This window comes from Rhinichthys klamathensis, unplaced genomic scaffold, assembly GCF_029890125.1.
Source record: "Rhinichthys klamathensis goyatoka isolate OS25496 unplaced genomic scaffold, OSU_Roscu_1.1 h1tg000165l_1, whole genome shotgun sequence".
Lineage (NCBI taxonomy): Eukaryota > Metazoa > Chordata > Actinopteri > Cypriniformes > Leuciscidae > Rhinichthys > Rhinichthys klamathensis.
Genome location: NW_026606697.1, coordinates 4,907,878 through 4,926,327, shown reverse-complemented (window position 1 = coordinate 4,926,327; position 18,450 = coordinate 4,907,878). Strand labels below are relative to the sequence as shown.

General features: G+C 39.7%; 2 protein-coding genes across 2 annotated transcripts; both read right to left on the bottom strand.

Annotated features, from left to right (window-relative positions):
- Positions 1 to 228: 228 nt before the first annotated feature.
- LOC130091437 (transmembrane protein 151B) lies at positions 229 to 5,488 on the bottom strand. The gene is made up of 2 exons (XM_056259324.1): positions 4,835 to 5,488; positions 229 to 1,996 (listed from the first exon to the last, which is right to left on the bottom strand). Exons 1-2 carry the CDS (start codon positions 4,892 to 4,894, stop codon positions 245 to 247), a joined length of 1,812 nt encoding a protein of 603 aa, XP_056115299.1. The 5' UTR covers positions 4,895 to 5,488; the 3' UTR covers positions 229 to 244.
- A 170-nt stretch (positions 5,489 to 5,658) lies between these two features.
- On the bottom strand, positions 5,659 to 18,011 carry mus81 (MUS81 structure-specific endonuclease subunit). The gene is made up of 17 exons (XM_056259323.1): positions 17,929 to 18,011; positions 17,510 to 17,656; positions 14,865 to 14,994; positions 14,647 to 14,753; positions 14,464 to 14,580; positions 14,244 to 14,324; positions 14,069 to 14,157; positions 13,794 to 13,979; positions 12,015 to 12,200; positions 11,767 to 11,894; positions 11,101 to 11,213; positions 7,766 to 7,885; positions 7,603 to 7,698; positions 7,395 to 7,523; positions 6,813 to 6,916; positions 6,265 to 6,348; positions 5,659 to 5,846 (listed from the first exon to the last, which is right to left on the bottom strand). Exons 2-17 carry the CDS (start codon positions 17,645 to 17,647, stop codon positions 5,780 to 5,782), a joined length of 1,875 nt encoding a protein of 624 aa, XP_056115298.1. The 5' UTR covers positions 17,648 to 17,656; positions 17,929 to 18,011; the 3' UTR covers positions 5,659 to 5,779.
- Between the last annotated feature and the right edge of the window lie 439 nt (positions 18,012 to 18,450).

The following is an 18,450-nucleotide window of genomic DNA, read 5'->3' as shown; positions in this document are numbered from 1 at the left end:
TCATGCATTCTCGTTCTTAAATTGGTCTTAAGCTTTACCAACTGACTCTTCTCTTAAGCGTCACCTTAAAAACTTTACCAACCAATCCCGCTTTAGCAACTGTTGCCATTTGTCAGACAAGCTTTTCTTACACATCTTTTTTTATGAAAGTCTATAGAGATCATTGACAAATTACTTTGGCCATGACATTTCCAATTCTCCCTCCTTTTCCCTAACACTTCAATGGGGGTTTAGTGTCTTTTCCTCAAGAAATGTCCTCACCTGAATGGCAACTCTCCTCTCCATGCACAATCAACACTGGGAAGAAAAGGGCATCCTGATATGTAGGAGGTCTGTCTCTTTCCCTTGCTTCCCCTTCTTCTGCATCCTCTTGTTGCTCTCTTTCTTCCCCGTCTCCCTCACCTTCTTCTCTTTCCACCACATTCGCCACCTCCTCATCCTCATCACCCTCTCCCTCCAGCACTCGTCTGCTCTCTTCGTCTTGTCTAGTTCCCAAGCCTAAGAAACCACCTCCTCCACTTGCCTCTTCTCCTCTTGCTGCTAGCCCTCCACCTACACTTCGGGAGTGGAAGAGGGATGACGGGCGAGGAGCCTGGAGCCGTCCTAATGAGAAGCCGCTCCTGCTCAGAACCAGCCGTCCCGGGCCTCCAGGACCACCTCCTGATGCACTAGATCTCATCCCAGCCATGGTTCCACTCAGCAGGGTTGCGGTCGGGCCTCTCAGCCGGGATGGCAGGGAAGCACTGCTTGTGGTGCGGCGGCAACGAGGACAGTTCTGGAGCAAGTAAGCCGAAGCGAAGGCCACTGGATAAGACGGGCCAACCGGTGTCGAGTTAGTCCCCTGCCCGGCTGGAGGAGTGTTGGCACCCGAACCGGGATCCATCAACAGGGCCTCGGAGTAACTGGGCACCATCTGCTGGTTGCAGCGAATGTGCCACTCTAGCTCCGTCATGTCCACCGTATTTACTCGTGAAATGGCACGATAGCTTGATCCAGTGCCAGGTCCAGGTCCGTTTCCATTCTCCATGCCCCCGCTGTTCTCAGTTACGTCACCCGTATTGTTATCATCAGCATCGCCGAACAGTTTCTCTACGTGGTAGTGCACATACGCAGTGCGATACTCCGCCACAACCCGAAGCGGCCAGGACAGGAGCAGAGCCGAGGCCAGCCAGAAAACTTTACGCCTGGCGTACCAGGGCTGTCTGGCCGGGTCTGGGAAAGCTAGGATGTGCTCACGGAAATCCACGTTCTTCAAATGCATTCCCTCCCGTGCCTCCATGTAATCATCAAGACCTTCGTTTTCACCAAAAAAACGTGCACGCTGGGTCAGGTAGGCAGCCTCCGCTCGGGCACTAGCAAAACTAAAGCATTTAGTGAAACGCAGCCGTACCGCTGGATGATCCTTTAAGCCCCTTAACTCCTTCGAAACGTCTTTGACACCATACCTCGCATAGTCAAACTCTGAGCTCGCCGCATGGGTGTTTACACGCTCGTGATACACTTGCGTAGTGGTATAGGCGTCCCCGTTGCGATAGCGCGTCACCTGTCTTGTCCGTCGCACATAGTGGTAACTGATGGCCTTCCACCAGATGCACGGCGTTGCTTGCTGGAGCCTCTGCACGCGCTCGTACACCTCCGTAACCTCTGCTTGAGCCAACATGGCCGTCTTGGAGTAGCAGTGCCAGCATTCCACCAGGTAGACCACGTACAGCATGGCCAGGAAAGCCAGAGGAATATAAATGTAGCCACTGGAACAGGGACTATCCAGATCCACTTCAAGGGGGATGTAGGCACCAGAGCTAGCTGAGGTCGTGGAGGGGTCTCCCGGCTCCACAACCGCAGCTTCGGGCTCTGTCGGAGCGAGTACTGGGACTTTGCACAGCTTGCACCAGGCCAGTGTGCCGAAACAGCCGAACATGAGCAGAGTGAGGAGAAGACACTTCCAGTGAGACTCTCGACACAGAGAGGAAGCCAAGGACTGCTTCACCGGACGCTGCTGCAGAGAGGTGAGGACAGAGAGAATATGAGAGTGAGCAATGTGGACAAGGGTAAAAAAAAACATATTTAGTTGGGGCTTTTTGGGCAAAACATTATTAATTGCCTGGAGAAAAAAATACTTAATTACTTAAAAGTATGGTTAAATTACACAACACTCTTGGCCTGGCCTGCAATAAATTGCATGCAGATTAGGTTGTGAAATAGACTTAATTACCTTACAACAGCCATTGGCTTCCAGACAAGTACTTTAGTGCAATTGTCAGAATAGGTAGGTTAACACTTGTTGAGAAGCACTGTCTGCCATTTTATAATGGAATATTATTTTAAGCATAATGGTTTTCATGAAAAAAAGTATTATTATCCACTGTATTCTGAAATTTTAAAGCATTTTTATAACACTGTTGGTTGCATGTTCGTAACTCTTATTGGGATGCAAGTGAAGTTTGTGGGGGAAAAAAATCACAATAAAACTAGTCCATGTAATGACACTTAAAAAAAAAAGAAAATTTGCTCTTTCTAGCTTTTAAATGAGCAATTGCACTCTCTTTCTTGAACACTCTTCATTATGAACTTCTCTCTTCCGTAGCCCTTTTTCTTTCAGTCTTTTTCTATTAACTAAACCACAAATTCATATTTTAACATCTGAGTGAAGTAGCAAGAGGATTATGGCCTTTTGATGACTGACGTAGCAACTTCAATCTTACAATTCTGAATTTGTGGTTGGGTTAATAGAAATGAACTGAAATAGAAAGGGTGACCATGCAAGAGAGAGGAACATAATACATAGAAAAATATTGGTTAAAGAAGGAATATGATATCTTTACAGAGAGATAAAAATATGTTGGAAGGTAGAGCGATACGTCAAAGCCAGTCTTTCACTCGACTTCAGTCTTTCATTATCCTTCAACAGCCGGTGCCACACTAATGCCATCCTAAAATGTACAGAAATAGCTCACTATCTGTTGTAGCCTATTCCTGCTGCCATCCAAATTAATTTAAAATTGCATTTCTGATATGGCTCACAGCTTTCTTCCCTTCAAGCTGTCTCCATTTCTATTGATCTTCATGTAACAAGAGACAGGAGGTTAACTCAGCACCAATAAATGAATAGAGAGAAGAGAGAGAGAGAAATGCTGTAGTTTGTTAATATAGAGGTCAGTGCTGACTCTGGTCTTGAGCTTTGTCACAGATATGTTGACCTAACCGAAGTCATTATCTGCCTTGAAATAACACAGACCTCCTTTGATCAGATGTTGTACCAGTGAGAGGACATCTATCAGACGCAAGAGCATGATAAATGTGAAAGGGAAGGAGCTATACAGTGGCAAACAAAATTAGAGAGCGAGAAAGAGACTTTGCCAAGGATGATAGTAAAACAACAGCCCCAAGGGAAATGCTCTGCTAAGACCTGAGGGAAAAGACGAGCATAGGCCTATTACCCTGTGTGGAGAATATCATTTATAATACACAGTTGCATTACTTATACTGTGTGCTATGGGTGCCACACTTTCTTTAGTAACATCTTATGATTATTAACCTCAGAAGAGAAAACCTAAAATTGTGGAATACCAATTTAGTGCAACAGTGGAGATACTGTACTTGAGAGAAGCATTATGATCTCTTTTACACCTCCAAACAGTAGCTTAAAATACTATGTAAACACCATGGTGTTTGAACATGGAAATCATTCAGTATGCTAGTATCTGATACCATCAAAGTGCCACCACAATACTTTTTGTACAATAGCATATTGTGCCAATATGACCACTTTTTTATAAGATAAAAGAATGCCAGATTAAGGCCAAAAAACTAGGGAAACTAGTAACTGCAGTGCAGAGATAAAATCACATAGCTAACTTGCAATATACTGCAGCATGCTCGTTTATGGATAGATATAGTAATGGTAAACAGGTCTCAATATTAAACTACTAAAATCCTGAGCCTGAAAAACTCGTCAGAGTGCAGCTTGATCACATCATATGGCAAGCTGTTTTATGTAGCATTTGGCATTTATTCCTTAAAACCAACTAGTATGTACACAAAAAAATGCTGGGTTGTTTCAACCCAAATTTGGGTCAAATATGGCCAAACCCAAATGTTGGGTTAAAAATGCAATTAAAAAATTTACAGTTGAAAGTGAAAGTTGAAGTTGGGTTAAAATTTGAAATTACATTTTTAACCCAACATTTGGGTTTGTCCATATTTTACCCAAATTTGGGTTAAAACAACCCATCATTGTTTAGAATGTATATTTTAATGTTACTAGAACGTATTTTGAATTACTAATTAGTCCAATAATGACTGGTATCTTCACTTGTAACTATATTCATTAGATAATACTTACATACAATATTCTTAGTTACTATTCAATATTACTATGATGACTATTTCAAATTGTTATTGGAATCTATGAATGAATGAATAACTTTGAACTTTTTTGATCCACTTCAAACGTTGACTACTATAAGTACAGTGTAACATAACATAAGACCTTAAAATTAAGTGTAAAAAAAAAAAAAAAAATCAACCAGTTAGTAATAGTCTTATGATACTGTCTATATCTAATGAATACGTATAGTAAAACTGGAATAAATGCCAGTCAGTGTTAGAATAAGTGCATCAAATAGTTACAAGTGAAAGAGTAAAAAGAAAAAAGAACCTTATAGTCGCTGGATTACTTACTATCAATTCAATACAGATGTTTAAATGGCTTGCCATACACGTCGTGACAGTCTTCCTGTGCCCAACACAGTTAGTACTAAACAATAACAACTCACCTGTATATGCTAACGCAAAATTTTCATAGAATATAGGCCAATACACGCCCTCGTCTCACCTCTTCCCTCCCAGCTCCGTTCAGTATGGGCTCCTGTCCATCTTCCGTCGCCTCCTGCATCTTCCCTCCGTCCCGCGGAGACACACCGGGGGTGCTTCAGGATCTGGCGGCCCTGGTCCGGGTCTTCCCCTGCGGGTAAGTCACCCCATCCGCCGCGGGTCCCGACACGGTTTCTGGAGAGCGGCAGCCTGGGCGAAGTCGCATGATCAACGCCACATCACACACCCGCATTCTCCGTCTCCTCCTTGCCCTTCACACATCAAGTGCATGCATATTTTCTCAAATAGTCTCTCGGTTCTGACCATTTCACCACCAGCTGCATCACCTTCACTGTGATGATGATGAGGTTGTTGTTGTTATTAGCATTACGGCGGTGTATCCACAAGCATGGATGAAGAGAAGAGAATGCATCGAGGATATTAAAACGCACGCGCCTGTCTGTCCGCGGGATGCAGGGAGCAAAACGTCAAAACACATTTCCACGAAAGCACCCCGCGTGGATACGAGGCAAGGAAGGCGCCCTACTTGTTTTTGTCGATATGCGCGTTTCTCCTTGAGGGAGATTCAGAGGACGTCAGCGGTGTCCCCCTCCAATCTCCTGGCAGGCAGAGCAGCTGTTACCTCAACTCTCCTTTCTTTACACTGATGTCACCCACCTGCCCCATACTGATAGTCCCAATACATTGCACCAATACCCCCTCTCCTTCATTTTAATGCATATTTTGCCTTTTTGAAATCATACGCTTCAGTGCTTAAACGCTTGGGCACAGCAATTTTTGTTTAGAAACAGAGCAGCTAAAATAAAACGCAATACTAGGGGTTCGAAAAACTGTAATTTACACCTTTATTGCTTTGGACATTATTTGAGTCAACAAACAGAAAAATTATAATACAATGATTAAACTCAAATGCACCACACATTTGTGTTTTTAATAAGGTGAAAGCCTATGACAGAGGTCCACATGTACAGTAAAGCTGATATATAGTGCGACTCAAGGCTGGTCCAAGATTCCTGCAATAACAATAAAAACATAAAATATCAACCAGAAATATCATGATAATAATAATAAAATCTATTTTGCTTACCAAGGCTGCATTTATTTGGCCAAAATTACAGTAAAAACAGTACTATTGTGAAATACTATTATAATTTAAAGTAACTTTTTGACTATATTTTGAAATGTAATTTATTCCTGTGATAAAAGTTGAATTTTCAGCATCATTACTCCAGTCTTCAGTGTCACATGATCCTTCAGAAATCATTCTAATATGCTAATTTGTTGCTCAAGAAACATTTATTATGATTATTATCAATGTTGAAAATAATTTTGCAGCATAATATTTTGATAAATAAAATGCAAGTCACTTTTGAGAACAAAGAGAGATCTATCAAAACACTAGATTCTAGTATCTTTACAATCAGTACAAACCTTTTGAGTTTTCCATATTTGATGGATGAAAGAAGCTTCTCTTTTTCCGTTTCATTGGAGCATTGATCATATGCTTGCAATAAACTAGAGAAAGAATGAATGGTTTAAAAACAAAGAAAAACATAAAACAAGCAAAGTCATGAGATGGGGCAACAGCATTTTCCAAACGATTAAAGGGACAGTTCACCCCAAAATGGAAATTGTGTCATCATTTGTCCAACATTCTTCAAAATATCTTCTTTTGTGCTCAACTTGAGGGTGAGTAAATGACACAATTTTCATTTTTGGGTCAACTGTCTCTTTAACAGGTAAAATGACATGACCTTCTGTCAATCCCAATGAGCTGTCAAGCATAAGGAACACATAAAAAGGCATTTTTAATTCATACGTCAGTAAGTGTCTGCAATAGTAGAATGACAATGAGTGTTTTGAAGAGTGGTGTCTGTGATAGCGGGGCGATACACTATAATTTAATGAGCGAGTGTCTGTGATAGTGGAATGTAAATGAGTTTTAATATGTTTGTGCAATAGTAGAAAGCGAGTCACACCTGCTGACTGTGCCGTAGTGCTCGAGAACAGCGGCTGCTTTATCACCAGAGACTCCACTGATCTGCATAAGCTGTCGAGCAAATACTTCCCGCACTGTCTGGCACTGTGTTTGTACGAGAGAAAGAGATTTGATTAGAAATTATTCGATTTATGAAGAAAATCCTTTTTTCCTCCATCATAAATTAAAATGACTTGCGTCCAATAAACGCAGTCATGGTTTCTTGTGTTCAGATGCTGGTGTTTAAAAATGAATAAATGCTTTAGAAGTATTTATCATTGGTTGTTCATGTTAACTTGCGTAGTGTAAAAAATATATAAAATATATATATTTAATCTTTTTACAAGACTCATTTCAAAAGAATTAACCTATTTCACAGTGTACATTATAATATTGTGATGTCTAAATTCACTCAAGCATCAAAATACTGGTTTTTGTTTTTAGCGTTGTATTTTTATTTTAGCATAGATTTTTAAAATGGCCATTTATCGTATCAGCAATAACTATTTTCATGTCAGCAAATCATATCATACATGATTGTAATATCAGTGCAACCCTAGTTTCTGATTTGTTTTCACATTACCTTGTTCTTGACAGCCCCATAGTTAAACTCTGTGAAGGCCATGAGAGAGCAGGAGAGGTTCGCTGTTTTCTCCATCTCATCTTCTCTATCACCCTCCAGCTCTCTGGAGCGACAGAATAATGTGCAATTCTGAAAAAAACAAAAAAAACAAAACATGAATTAAAGAAGTGATTTACACATGCTGCATTGGTTGGGCTTTAAAACAAACCTGGTAGAGTTTCTGAAGGTATCTGGTCATGATGGTGAGGTAAGCAACAGACTCTTTCACATCCTGTACACGCTTCACAAAGAAGCCGTCAACCACCTGCAATTATACACATTCAATCACATCATCCACTATTGCATGCCTGTCTTTACGGCCTGATGTATACCTGTGTATTGACTATAGCCTGTTGTAATGTACTCTCAGGTAAACTGAGATGAGCCGCCGCCGATCCACACTCCTCCACTAGATAAATGGGCTTACGCAGACCACACCTCTTCAGGCGAAACTGAGAATGGGAAGGCAACAGAAAAGAGAAACAGGAAAATAATGGAACATATATTAGGAAAGTCACAAATCTGTTCACTTCGATTCAAACAGACAGAGACGCGGTCTTATTCCAAAATGACAACAAGCTTCACATTATCACAGAAGGTCTGGGATAAAAGTTTATATTTCGGTCAATTTTTTTTTAAAAGATTGCATCATTTACATCATTAGACCAGTTGGTGGCGACATGTGAAAAGATATAGTAGTCATTGAATCATTCTTTTAAGAGATTTGTTCAAAAACACCTATTTTTCCCGTAATAAAAAAAAGTGAAATCTATGAGTGAGTCCTTGAATCATTCATTCAATCCTACTTAAAAAAAAAAAAATATATATATATATATATATATATATATATACACTCACCGGCCACTTTATTAGGTACACCTGTCCAACTGCTCGTTAACACTTAATTTCTAAGCAGCCAATCACATGGCGGCAACTCAGTGCATTTAGGCATGTAGACATGGTCAAGACAATCTCCTGCAGTTCAAACCGAGCATCAGTATGGGGAAGAAAGGTGATTTGAGTGACTTTGAACGTGGCATGATTGTTGGTGCCAGAAGGGCTGGTCTGAGTATTTCAGAAACTGCTAATCTACTGGGATTTTCACGCACAACCATCTCTAGGGTTTACAGAGAATGGTCCGAAAAAGAAAAAACATCCAGTGAGCGGCAGTTCTGTGGGCGGAAATGCCTTGTTGATGCCAGAGGTCAGAGGAGAATGGCCAGACTGGTTCGAGCTGATAGAAGGGCAACAGTGACTGAAATAACCACTCGTTACAACCGAGGTATGCAGCAAAGCATTTGTGAAGCCACAACACGCACAACCTTGAGGCGGATGGGCTACAACAGCAGAAGACTCCACCGGGTACCACTCATCTCCACTACAAATAGGAAAAAGAGGCTACAATTTGCAAGAGCTCACCAAAATTGAACAGTTGAAGACTGGAAAAATGTTGCCTGGTCTGATGAGTCTCGATTTCTGTTGAGACATTCAGATGTTAGAGTCAGAATTTGGCGTAAACAGAATGAGAACATGGAACCATCATGCCTTGTTACCACTGTGCAGGCTGGTGGTGGTGGTGTAATGGTGTGGGGGATGTTTTCCTGGCACACTTTAGGCCCCTTAGTGCCAATTGGGCATCGTTTAAATGCCACGGCCTACCTGAGCATTGTTTCTGACCATGTCCATCCCTTTATGGCCACCATGTACCCATCCTCTGATGGCTACTTCCACCATGTCACAAAGCTCTAATCATTTCAAATTGGTTTCTTGAACATGACAATGAGTTCACTGTACTAAAATGGCCTCCACAGTCACCAGATCTCAACCCAATAGAGCATCTTTGGGATGTGGTGGAACGGGAGATTCGCATCATGGATGTGCAGCCGACAAATCTGCGGCAACTGTGTGATGCCATCATGTCAATATGGACCAAACTCCCTGAGGAATGCTTCCAGCACCTTGTTGAATCTATGCCACGAAGAATTGAGGCAGTTCTGAAGGCAAAAGGGGGTCCAACCCGTTACTAGCATGGGGTACCTAATAAAGTGGCCGGTGAGTGTATATATATATATAATTAATTCCAATTTATCCAGAATCGTGCAGCTCTACATTTCACTATATCTAGAAAGCAGATAAATATGAAGGACCGAACCTCCATATGATGAAATGTTTTGAAAAGTGCATTGAGTCTATGTTAAAAGCAGAGGTTGCTATCAATTTAGATCCTTTACAGTTTGCCTATAGACAAGTGAGGGGAACTGAGGATGCTATTAAACAGCATTATGCACTTAGTTCTGAAGCATTTAGAGGCTCACAAAGCTTATGCTCTTTACTTTTTATCGATTTTAGCTCTGCTTTTAACACTATCCAACCGCCCTTGGCCTTGTTAATTACAAAGATGGAGCAGTTGAGTGTAAACCCATCTATCATAAGGTGGTATTTATCGCTCTTAACTGATAGAACTCAGCGTGTGTAAAAGTAAACGATCGTCTTTCACAACAAAAGAACATTTAGCACAGGTGTTCCCCAAGGCTGTGTCAGTTCACCAATACTTTTGACACTATTTACAAATTAATGTTCAAGTAAGCATTCACAAAACTATATTTGTAAATATTCAGATGACACAGCCATTTTAAGTTTACTTTATGGAGATGATATTATTAGTACCATCTACCAGCCAGAAATAAGCAGGTTTGTTGACTGGTGTGATTTAATAATAATAATAATAATAATACAAAGAAAATAGAGGAGATTATATTCGAACTAAAATGTATAGGTGACCATCGTCAAGTGGTTATACAGACTTACAAGTATGTGTGTGTTTATATAGACAGCTCACTTACTTGGAAAACACACACTGAATGGATATGCACTCGTCTACACCAGAGACTATACTTCTTACGCAGATAATGTTTTTATGGGGTTAATAAGACGATTATGAATGATGCTGTTTTAGAAAGTATCGTTAGGTATGGTTTGGGAAAATAACTGTACAGCTTAAATCTAAATTAGTACACCTGGTGTTGACAGCACTGAAAATTGTTGGGCAAGAAGAATATTTTAATATTAATCTTTAATACTTGTATGAGAACTGCATTCTTAATCAGGTACAGACCATTTTGGGGGACCAAACTCACTTGTATTCACAGTATGAAGTGCTTCCCTCTGGTAGAAGATACAGAGTCCCAATGTGCAAACTAAACCGGTATACGAATTCCTTTGAATCTGTATCTTTACGAATGTTGAATAAGTGTTTATCCTGACCATTTTAAAGTTTAAAGAACACACTACGAAACAATTCGACATCGACACGGATCGTTAAAAATAACTTGCAACTCTCCAGTTGATCTCTTTGCAAACTCGGATCTCTATTGCTGTACGTGAGCTCTCAACCAATGACGCGCAGGAGCTAAGCAAGGGCCGTCTCCTTTCATTTCAGTGTCGCACGGAAATATAAAAATAAATAAATGTGTAAATATACAAATATATGAAAAATACGTGACAGAATAAATACATATTAAATTTAAGTTGCATAAAATCAATTTTACAAAAAATAAATGAAGGAAAAAGTAAAGAAAATAATCTAAAAATCGACTTATTTATTTTCAGTTTCTGCAGGTTTGGGGAAAAAAATGCAACAAAGTTTTATAAACAGAATTTCCTCAACCTTCTGCTCTCTGAAGCGTCCATCTATGATGCTTCCACAGAGATCATCCATCCTCTTCCTCTCAATGATGTAGTCAAGCACTAGCTCTTTTCCCACTGGTGGACGCAGCTGCCCTGGAGGAACACACACACATGCTTGTTATACATGTCAGCAATTCTTATTATTATAGCTATTTCAGAACCCTTTATGGATTAAACTATTAAAACAGTGGTTCTCAATCAGGGGGCCGGGGCTCACTTTAAGGCATCAGCAAACCTCCACGAAGGCCTCAATACGTCTTAAAATTATATAAAGTTACATGTATATTGACATAATCTTTATTAAAATGCTAAAAATAAACATACAAAATTAAACAGACATCATAATTTTTGTTTACTACAACATAAGTACTAGAAATACATATTAGCTTAGATAAGAGGGCCTTTGAATATTGTCTCGGACAAAGTCCCAAAGATTGAGAACCACTGTATAAAAATGACTTAATTTGATCTTCAATTGTTCCTTAAACCTAGCAACCTTGGGTGTTGGAAAGGCTCTATATAAATAAAAATGCATTCTTTTTTTAATATGATCATCTATTAAACTTTTCTTGTGCATTTCTTCTGAGAAGAACAACATTGCCACCTGCTGGTTATTAACTAGTCCTGCATCTCAAAGTTGACCTACCAGGAACAGGTGTCACTTTCTCACGGGCCACCCAAAGGAAGTCCCCTACATTCAGTTTCCTGATGTCAAAGGTCACAGCATTCCTTTGCAATTCCTTGGCCAATTCTTGTTTACGACCACTGCTTCCCCTGTTGAGTTCACAATGTAACTAATATAATTCTACTAGCCATTTCCTGTTTTATAAAACAACGCATTAAACTTGAAATAAAATGATATTGATATAACCACACCCAAACTTTTTATCTTACCCAGTTGTCTCGACGAAGTCAACGCACAATACAATGTCATAAGATCCAGGTGGAAGATGCCAACCCATTGCTGTTCTCACTGTTTCTAAAGTTTGGGATTCTCCTTTGGCATTAGACTCGGAGAGAAGACCTCTGGCCTGGTTCATAGACAGAGCTGTAGTAGGCCTTTCTGAAGACTGGCTGCACCTATAAGCGAAGGAATGTGCATACAGTTAATATGCTACAATCAGGGCTTGACATTGACTTTTCTGCTCACCAGCCACTGTGGCTAGTGCTTTTCCAAAGTTACTAGCGCTTTTCCAAAGTTACTAGCCACTCAGCATTTTCACTAGCCACAATATGAACTAACACAATGGGGAAAAACAGCCATATAGAGAGCCTAAGTCCCTCCCCTTCCGGTCGACCACCATGGGACCTTATTTCGGAAAAATATTATATGGTAGTCAATGGGGAGAGACAACAAATATTTTGATCTCGTTTGAATTGTGCCCTGAATTACACATATGATGTTTGTCAATTTAAAAGATACATTTTAAAGTCAAGAAAGTCGCAGTTTGATGTAAAACTGTTGAGGTATAAGACTGTGAAAATACGTAATTACAAAGACTACAAACCACAAAGGCTAACGTCTGTCATTGTTTCTATAGTCTTACGTTATAATCGTAACGTTACGCCGTCATGCCTGAGTGTTTTGTACCAGACTGCACACATGTGCTCATGCTCGTTGTTTCGCTTCCCGGGAGATGTAGTTCATTTAGTTCATCAAATTTTACTCCTCTGTTTTATGACAAACTGCAACTTTCTTGACTTTCAGAATTATCTTTTAAATTGACAAACATCATATGTGTAATTCAGAGCACAGTTCAGAAAGAATAAAAAGATAAGTTGTCTTTCGCTATTGACTACCATACATATTTTTTCCTAAATAAGGTCCCATGAGCCGGAAGCGGAGGGGAGGGACTTAGGCTCTCCATAGATGTTTTTTAATTTATCTCATAATTTGACAGCAGGTATATCACATATGTTACACATGGGTTTTCTTTCTCAACTGTTTAAGTTCACTTAAAACATTACTGAATACTCGTCAAGACCGGGATTTTGACATTATTTTGTGTGTATTTGACAATTTAAGCGCAATAAGCAGCAAAAAAGAACTCAATTTAGCATGAGATGCGGCTTTTATGTGCGACACTTTGGTTGTGAGCACAAAATCTGCGGGAAGGAGTAAAATTATGTGCAATAAATCCACCTGCATTCGGCGGGTTGCCAGGTGTTAATGTCCTGGGCTGGCTACAATCAATATAACTATGGACACACCTATGTTCCAACATTCATTCGATTCCAGACATGAGACAGAAAAATAAAACTGTGAAGTCAGCATGAACCAGAAGTTGTGATAGTCTTTTCTTCCCTATTGTGACGCATATTCGAGTGAAGCAGCTTGAATGGTTGTGGTTTGCTATTGGTGGATGTCATGTGACTGACAGGTTGCCCCGCCCTCATGCCAGCAAACACATTATCAGAGAAGAGATGTTGTGCATGAGGGACGGGGGAGTTATTCTGGTTAAAGATTATAAGGGCACATGAATTTTTTTAAAATAAAAAATAAATAATTTATACTAAATACTACAATAATCCATAAAATAACAAGAATTGTTGATTTTAAATATTAGTGACTTTTGCTACTCAAAATAGCCCGATATGATCTAAAAAACGAAAAAGATTTAACTTTAACATATGTCCTTGCTCTTACGCAAAAGCCAACCTGCTTGTACCCACCGACTCGCTTTGTCTTTCTCTTCCTGCTCCTCATCCTCCTCCTCCTCCAAAGTCAGGTCTACAACATCTGGTCCATCATGAGAGTTTTCTTCTTCACTCTTTTGGTCCACATGTCCTTTAGTCATCCCCGTCTCTTCTGAATCAAGCCTCTCAGCTAAAGCCAAACCCCGGTCAGTCAATGAATACCTGAAATAAAACGGAAAAGAGAGCGATGAAGATCAACGTAACTCAAGTGAAAGCAGAACTCCTGCGCTGTGATGGCAGATCTGGTTTACCTGGCGGGATTGTGTGTCTTCACCAACAGGTCTTTCTGAATGAGCGTGCTCACCGAGGACCACGCCGTGTACTTGCTACCAAGATCAGGCTATATGTAGAGGGATGAGACATGCTTAGGCTACAGATAGCGGTTGTAGCGGTAAATCCTTTGTAGAAGTGTGTTGTTGGCCTCACCACTGTGAAGGACTTATCACACAAGGGTTGTGCCTCAGTTTGTAGTTCATTCCTAAACATGAAGCCTTTACTGCCAGGCATCTACAAAACACAGGACAAAATACAGTGCAGCAGTCGGGAGTAATAATCACATTCATTTTCTCCATTGGGGAAGTCATTTTTAACGATAACTGTGGGCTATAATGCAAAATAACATGACAATTAAATGTGCTTGGTTTACCTGTGTGTGTCTGTACAAAGTGAGCATTACAGCGTAACCTCCAGACCTCTTCTGTGGCACATACTCTCTCTTTTTCCTAGTTCCCTTCTCCTTTCTTCCTTCTATTTGCGTTCGTTTCTGCAAGAGATTTGTCATTAGTTTTCTAAGACAAGTACGCACAACTCATTTCATCTTTAAACCGACCATATGTTCACCCAAGTTTCCGGAAAGTTTCTTCTGTGGTCCGTCCATCTGTTTAGAGGAAGCCACGTTGCTTGTATGGCTAGTCAAGTGGATTGGAGCATCAGGACCTTCCAGGAAAAACAAACAAACAGACGCATGTAAACATAATGCCAGTAGATTAAACGGAAGTCTGTGGATAAAGGGAAAATCTACATGTGCACTACACTGAAGTAACGCACCGTTTTCCCGATAATGCTTCTGCAGTCGCTCGTCCAAAATCTTGCAGATCCCGTCGCCGAAATTCTGCAGGATCTTCGCCTCTTTTCCGTTTTTTAGCGGGAGAGGATATTTTTTCAGAGAGTTTATGGCCTGTGAAATAGCATTACATTGCAGTTGCTGAGATTAATCAGTTTAGCATATTTCTAATGAGATCATTTACGTGTTTACAGTCAGTTCAATCAAACATTCGAAATATACCTTATTCAGAGCAGCGCCAAGACAGGTATGAAAGCAAGGCTGTGACAGGGTTGTCAAGTCCGTGATTTTCCAGTGGAATTGGGATACTTTTAAACAGGTGCCGCAGGTTGATTTTATAAATTATTGTAGTAAATGTAGTAGAATATAAAATATTTTACTATCCCTTTAACATCTAGCACAATTTAATCATGCTAGATGTTAAAGGGATAGTTCAACCAAAATGAAAATTCTGTCATTATTTACTCACCCTCATGTCGTTCCAAACCCATAAGACTTTAGTTCATCTTTAGAACACAAATTAATGTCTTTTTGATGAAATCTGAAAGCTTTATATTCCTCCATTGACGGCTATGCAACTACCACTTTGACGCTTCAAAAAGTTCATAAGAGATTGTAAAACTAATCCATATGAATTGAGCGGTTTAGTCCACATTTTCTGAAGAGACTCGATCAATTTATATGATGAACAGATTGAATTTAGGCTTTTATTCACATAAACATTCATCAACTCACACATCAGTTGTGATAAACTGAAGTTCAAGCATGGTCGCTTGACACGCGAGAACCAATGAGGTTCATTCTCGTGTTACACAGCAGGTTTGAGCTGTGTTTATGACCACTATGATGTAGTGGTTTTCAATTTCATAACAGTGCCTGTAAAATATGTATTTTACGTATGGGAGAGGCATATTTTTTAATGGCGATGACCGTGTTTTCTGTAAAAAACAACAACAAAAAAAACTGTATTTATAAAGCTCCAAGATCACTTTATAATTATCCACAGCTCAAAATGTCAAAAGTTTTTTTGTCTACTGAAGTTTCATGGAAAGATATTTTTGCAGTGTTTCGCTAGCAGAACAATCCAAAAACACATTCAAAACTAGTGAGCCCTTTTACACCCTTGGATGTTCTCTCACAGGGACCAGCTAATAATAGACAGGACTTTCATCATAACCCGGTACTCATGTATTCTAAAGCTGTCTGGGTAGAGGTACACAAGATGTGTGGAGCATCTCATTTAAGACAACCTTATGCCTCGTTATGGAACAACTCTGCTGCACAGATTGAGAAAAAAAACTGTATATTGGAATGAATGGCTGGCCAAAGGCATACACAGGATAAGTGATCTTTATTCAGAGGGAGTGTTTATGTCCTTTGTTGAAATAACCCAAAAATATGGTCTGATTAGGAAAACTAATTTTTGGAAATATTTACAAATAAGGGATTGTATTACCAAAGGAAAACTTACTCAAAGCACAAATGCAGTGGTGGAGTTTTTAGAATTATCTGGTTCAGCTCATTGAGCAGCCGTTCTCTACAAAATATTTAACAATTTAAAAAAAGAGATATGTGAAAATTTCAGGATCATCTGGCAGAGAGATCTGAGTTGCGTCATTGGTAAAGAAGATTGGTGCAAAGTTCTGTCACACTCCAATAAATATATAAGAGAGGCCAGAGGTAAATTTATTCAGTACAAATTAATACATAGGTGGTACTTTACTCCTTCTAAACTTCATAGAATGGGAATTATGCCCAATAATATATGCTGGAAATGCAGCTCAGAGCCAGGGACATTTCTGCATGCTATTTGGGAATGTGGGACAGTTTACCCCTTTTGGCAAAGAGTACTGGACAGTATAGGAAGGTGGATTGGCCTGACAATACCCATGTCACCAAGATTGTGCTTATTAGGGGATCAGTCTGTGTTACCGGGAGTTTTGAAATATGATTTTGTGGTTATAAAGGTGGGGGTGATTACAGTTGCCCGAGTGATTCTTAGTGTGTGGAAGGATCCATCTCCTCCAGAGTTTAACAGGTGGATAGACAATATGCTGAAAATTGTGTCATATGAAAAATTCTTGGCCAGGATTAAGGATGATATGGAGTCAAGTCAAGTCAAATATATTTATATAGCGCTTTTCACAATACAGATTGTATCAAAGCTGCTTCACAGTATCAATCAAAACAACTTAACAGTGTTTGTTTATTACTGGAAAAAGACTGGAGGGCTTTGACAAATCTTGGGGACGGGTTTTTGACTGAGATTGATGGATTTTGTTATTTCTTTTAGTGCGCTTCTCTTTTGTTAAGTCTGTTGTTTTATATAGACACTTTATAATTTGATTTTAATGTATCCTTTTTGTTTCTGTCTGTAGTGGTTAGTGATACTGAGCCCAAAATGCAAATGGGAATTAATTATGTTTGGAAACTGTCTTTTTATTATTTTATTTTGAGTTTGTTTTGTTCTGTTAAAAATGTAAAAAAGAAAAAGAAAAAAGACTTCAATTACAAAAACACATTAAAAAAAAAAAACCCATATCACTCACAGCCTCGCGTTCATTCCCCTTAAAAATCAAATATGGCGCAGCTGTAAATTAGGACTATTAAACCCAACACCTTCGCTCACCTTCTGGTACACGTACTGTGTTTTCAGGCCCTTCTCTTTGGCGCTGTCCCGTAACTCTGTTAACCACTGCAGGAACAGAGGGTTCGGGCACTGGGGCAGCGGGCGCTTGCGACCCAAACACACCTGATCCCCAGGCATATTTACATCCTAGAAGAAGTTAAACAGATTCAAGTTGCTTAAATGTTTGTAATGCAACTGTTGCAACTTGCAACCGCATTATACAAGATTAACGTTAGATAACTAGGCAACAAAGACTCCAAAGCTGAAATATGTAACGTTATGCATGATTACTAAAACATAAATGAGCTTGTTTGCTTGCAAACATTGTGCTAAAATTCGGATTAAATGCTAGCTAGAGTGATCATCTTTTAAAATGCACGTAAGTTATTATATTATATTAACTGTGAATCTTTATTTACCTAGTTTTGTTGCCACACTGTTTCCCCGCCTGTGCTTTCGAAAGTACTGTAACTACGTCATTTCCGTCCGACGATAACACGAGTAGCGCCACTCAAAGGGTTGATGGTGCATTTTAGTCAAGTGGACATAGTGGATAATAGCCTAATTATTTTACCATTATTTCACAATATGGTTGGATGATGTTTCGGTGAATGTTTCACAGTATTATTCAACTACAGTATATTTACCCAACTTCAAATGATAGTTCACCCAAAAATGTAAATTCTGTCATCCTTTACTCACCCTCAAGTTGTTCCAAACCTATATGAATTTCTCTGTTCCGCTGAACACAAAAGAAGATATTTAGAATAAGAATATGGGTAACCAGTTGATGGGCCCCATTGACTTGGAAAGTATTCCCCCCCCCCCCCCCCCCCCATACCATGGAAGTCAATGGAGCCCATCAAATGTTTGGTTAGACATTCTTCAAAATATCTTCTTTTATGTTCAGCAGACGATAGAAGTTCATACAGGTTCGGAAC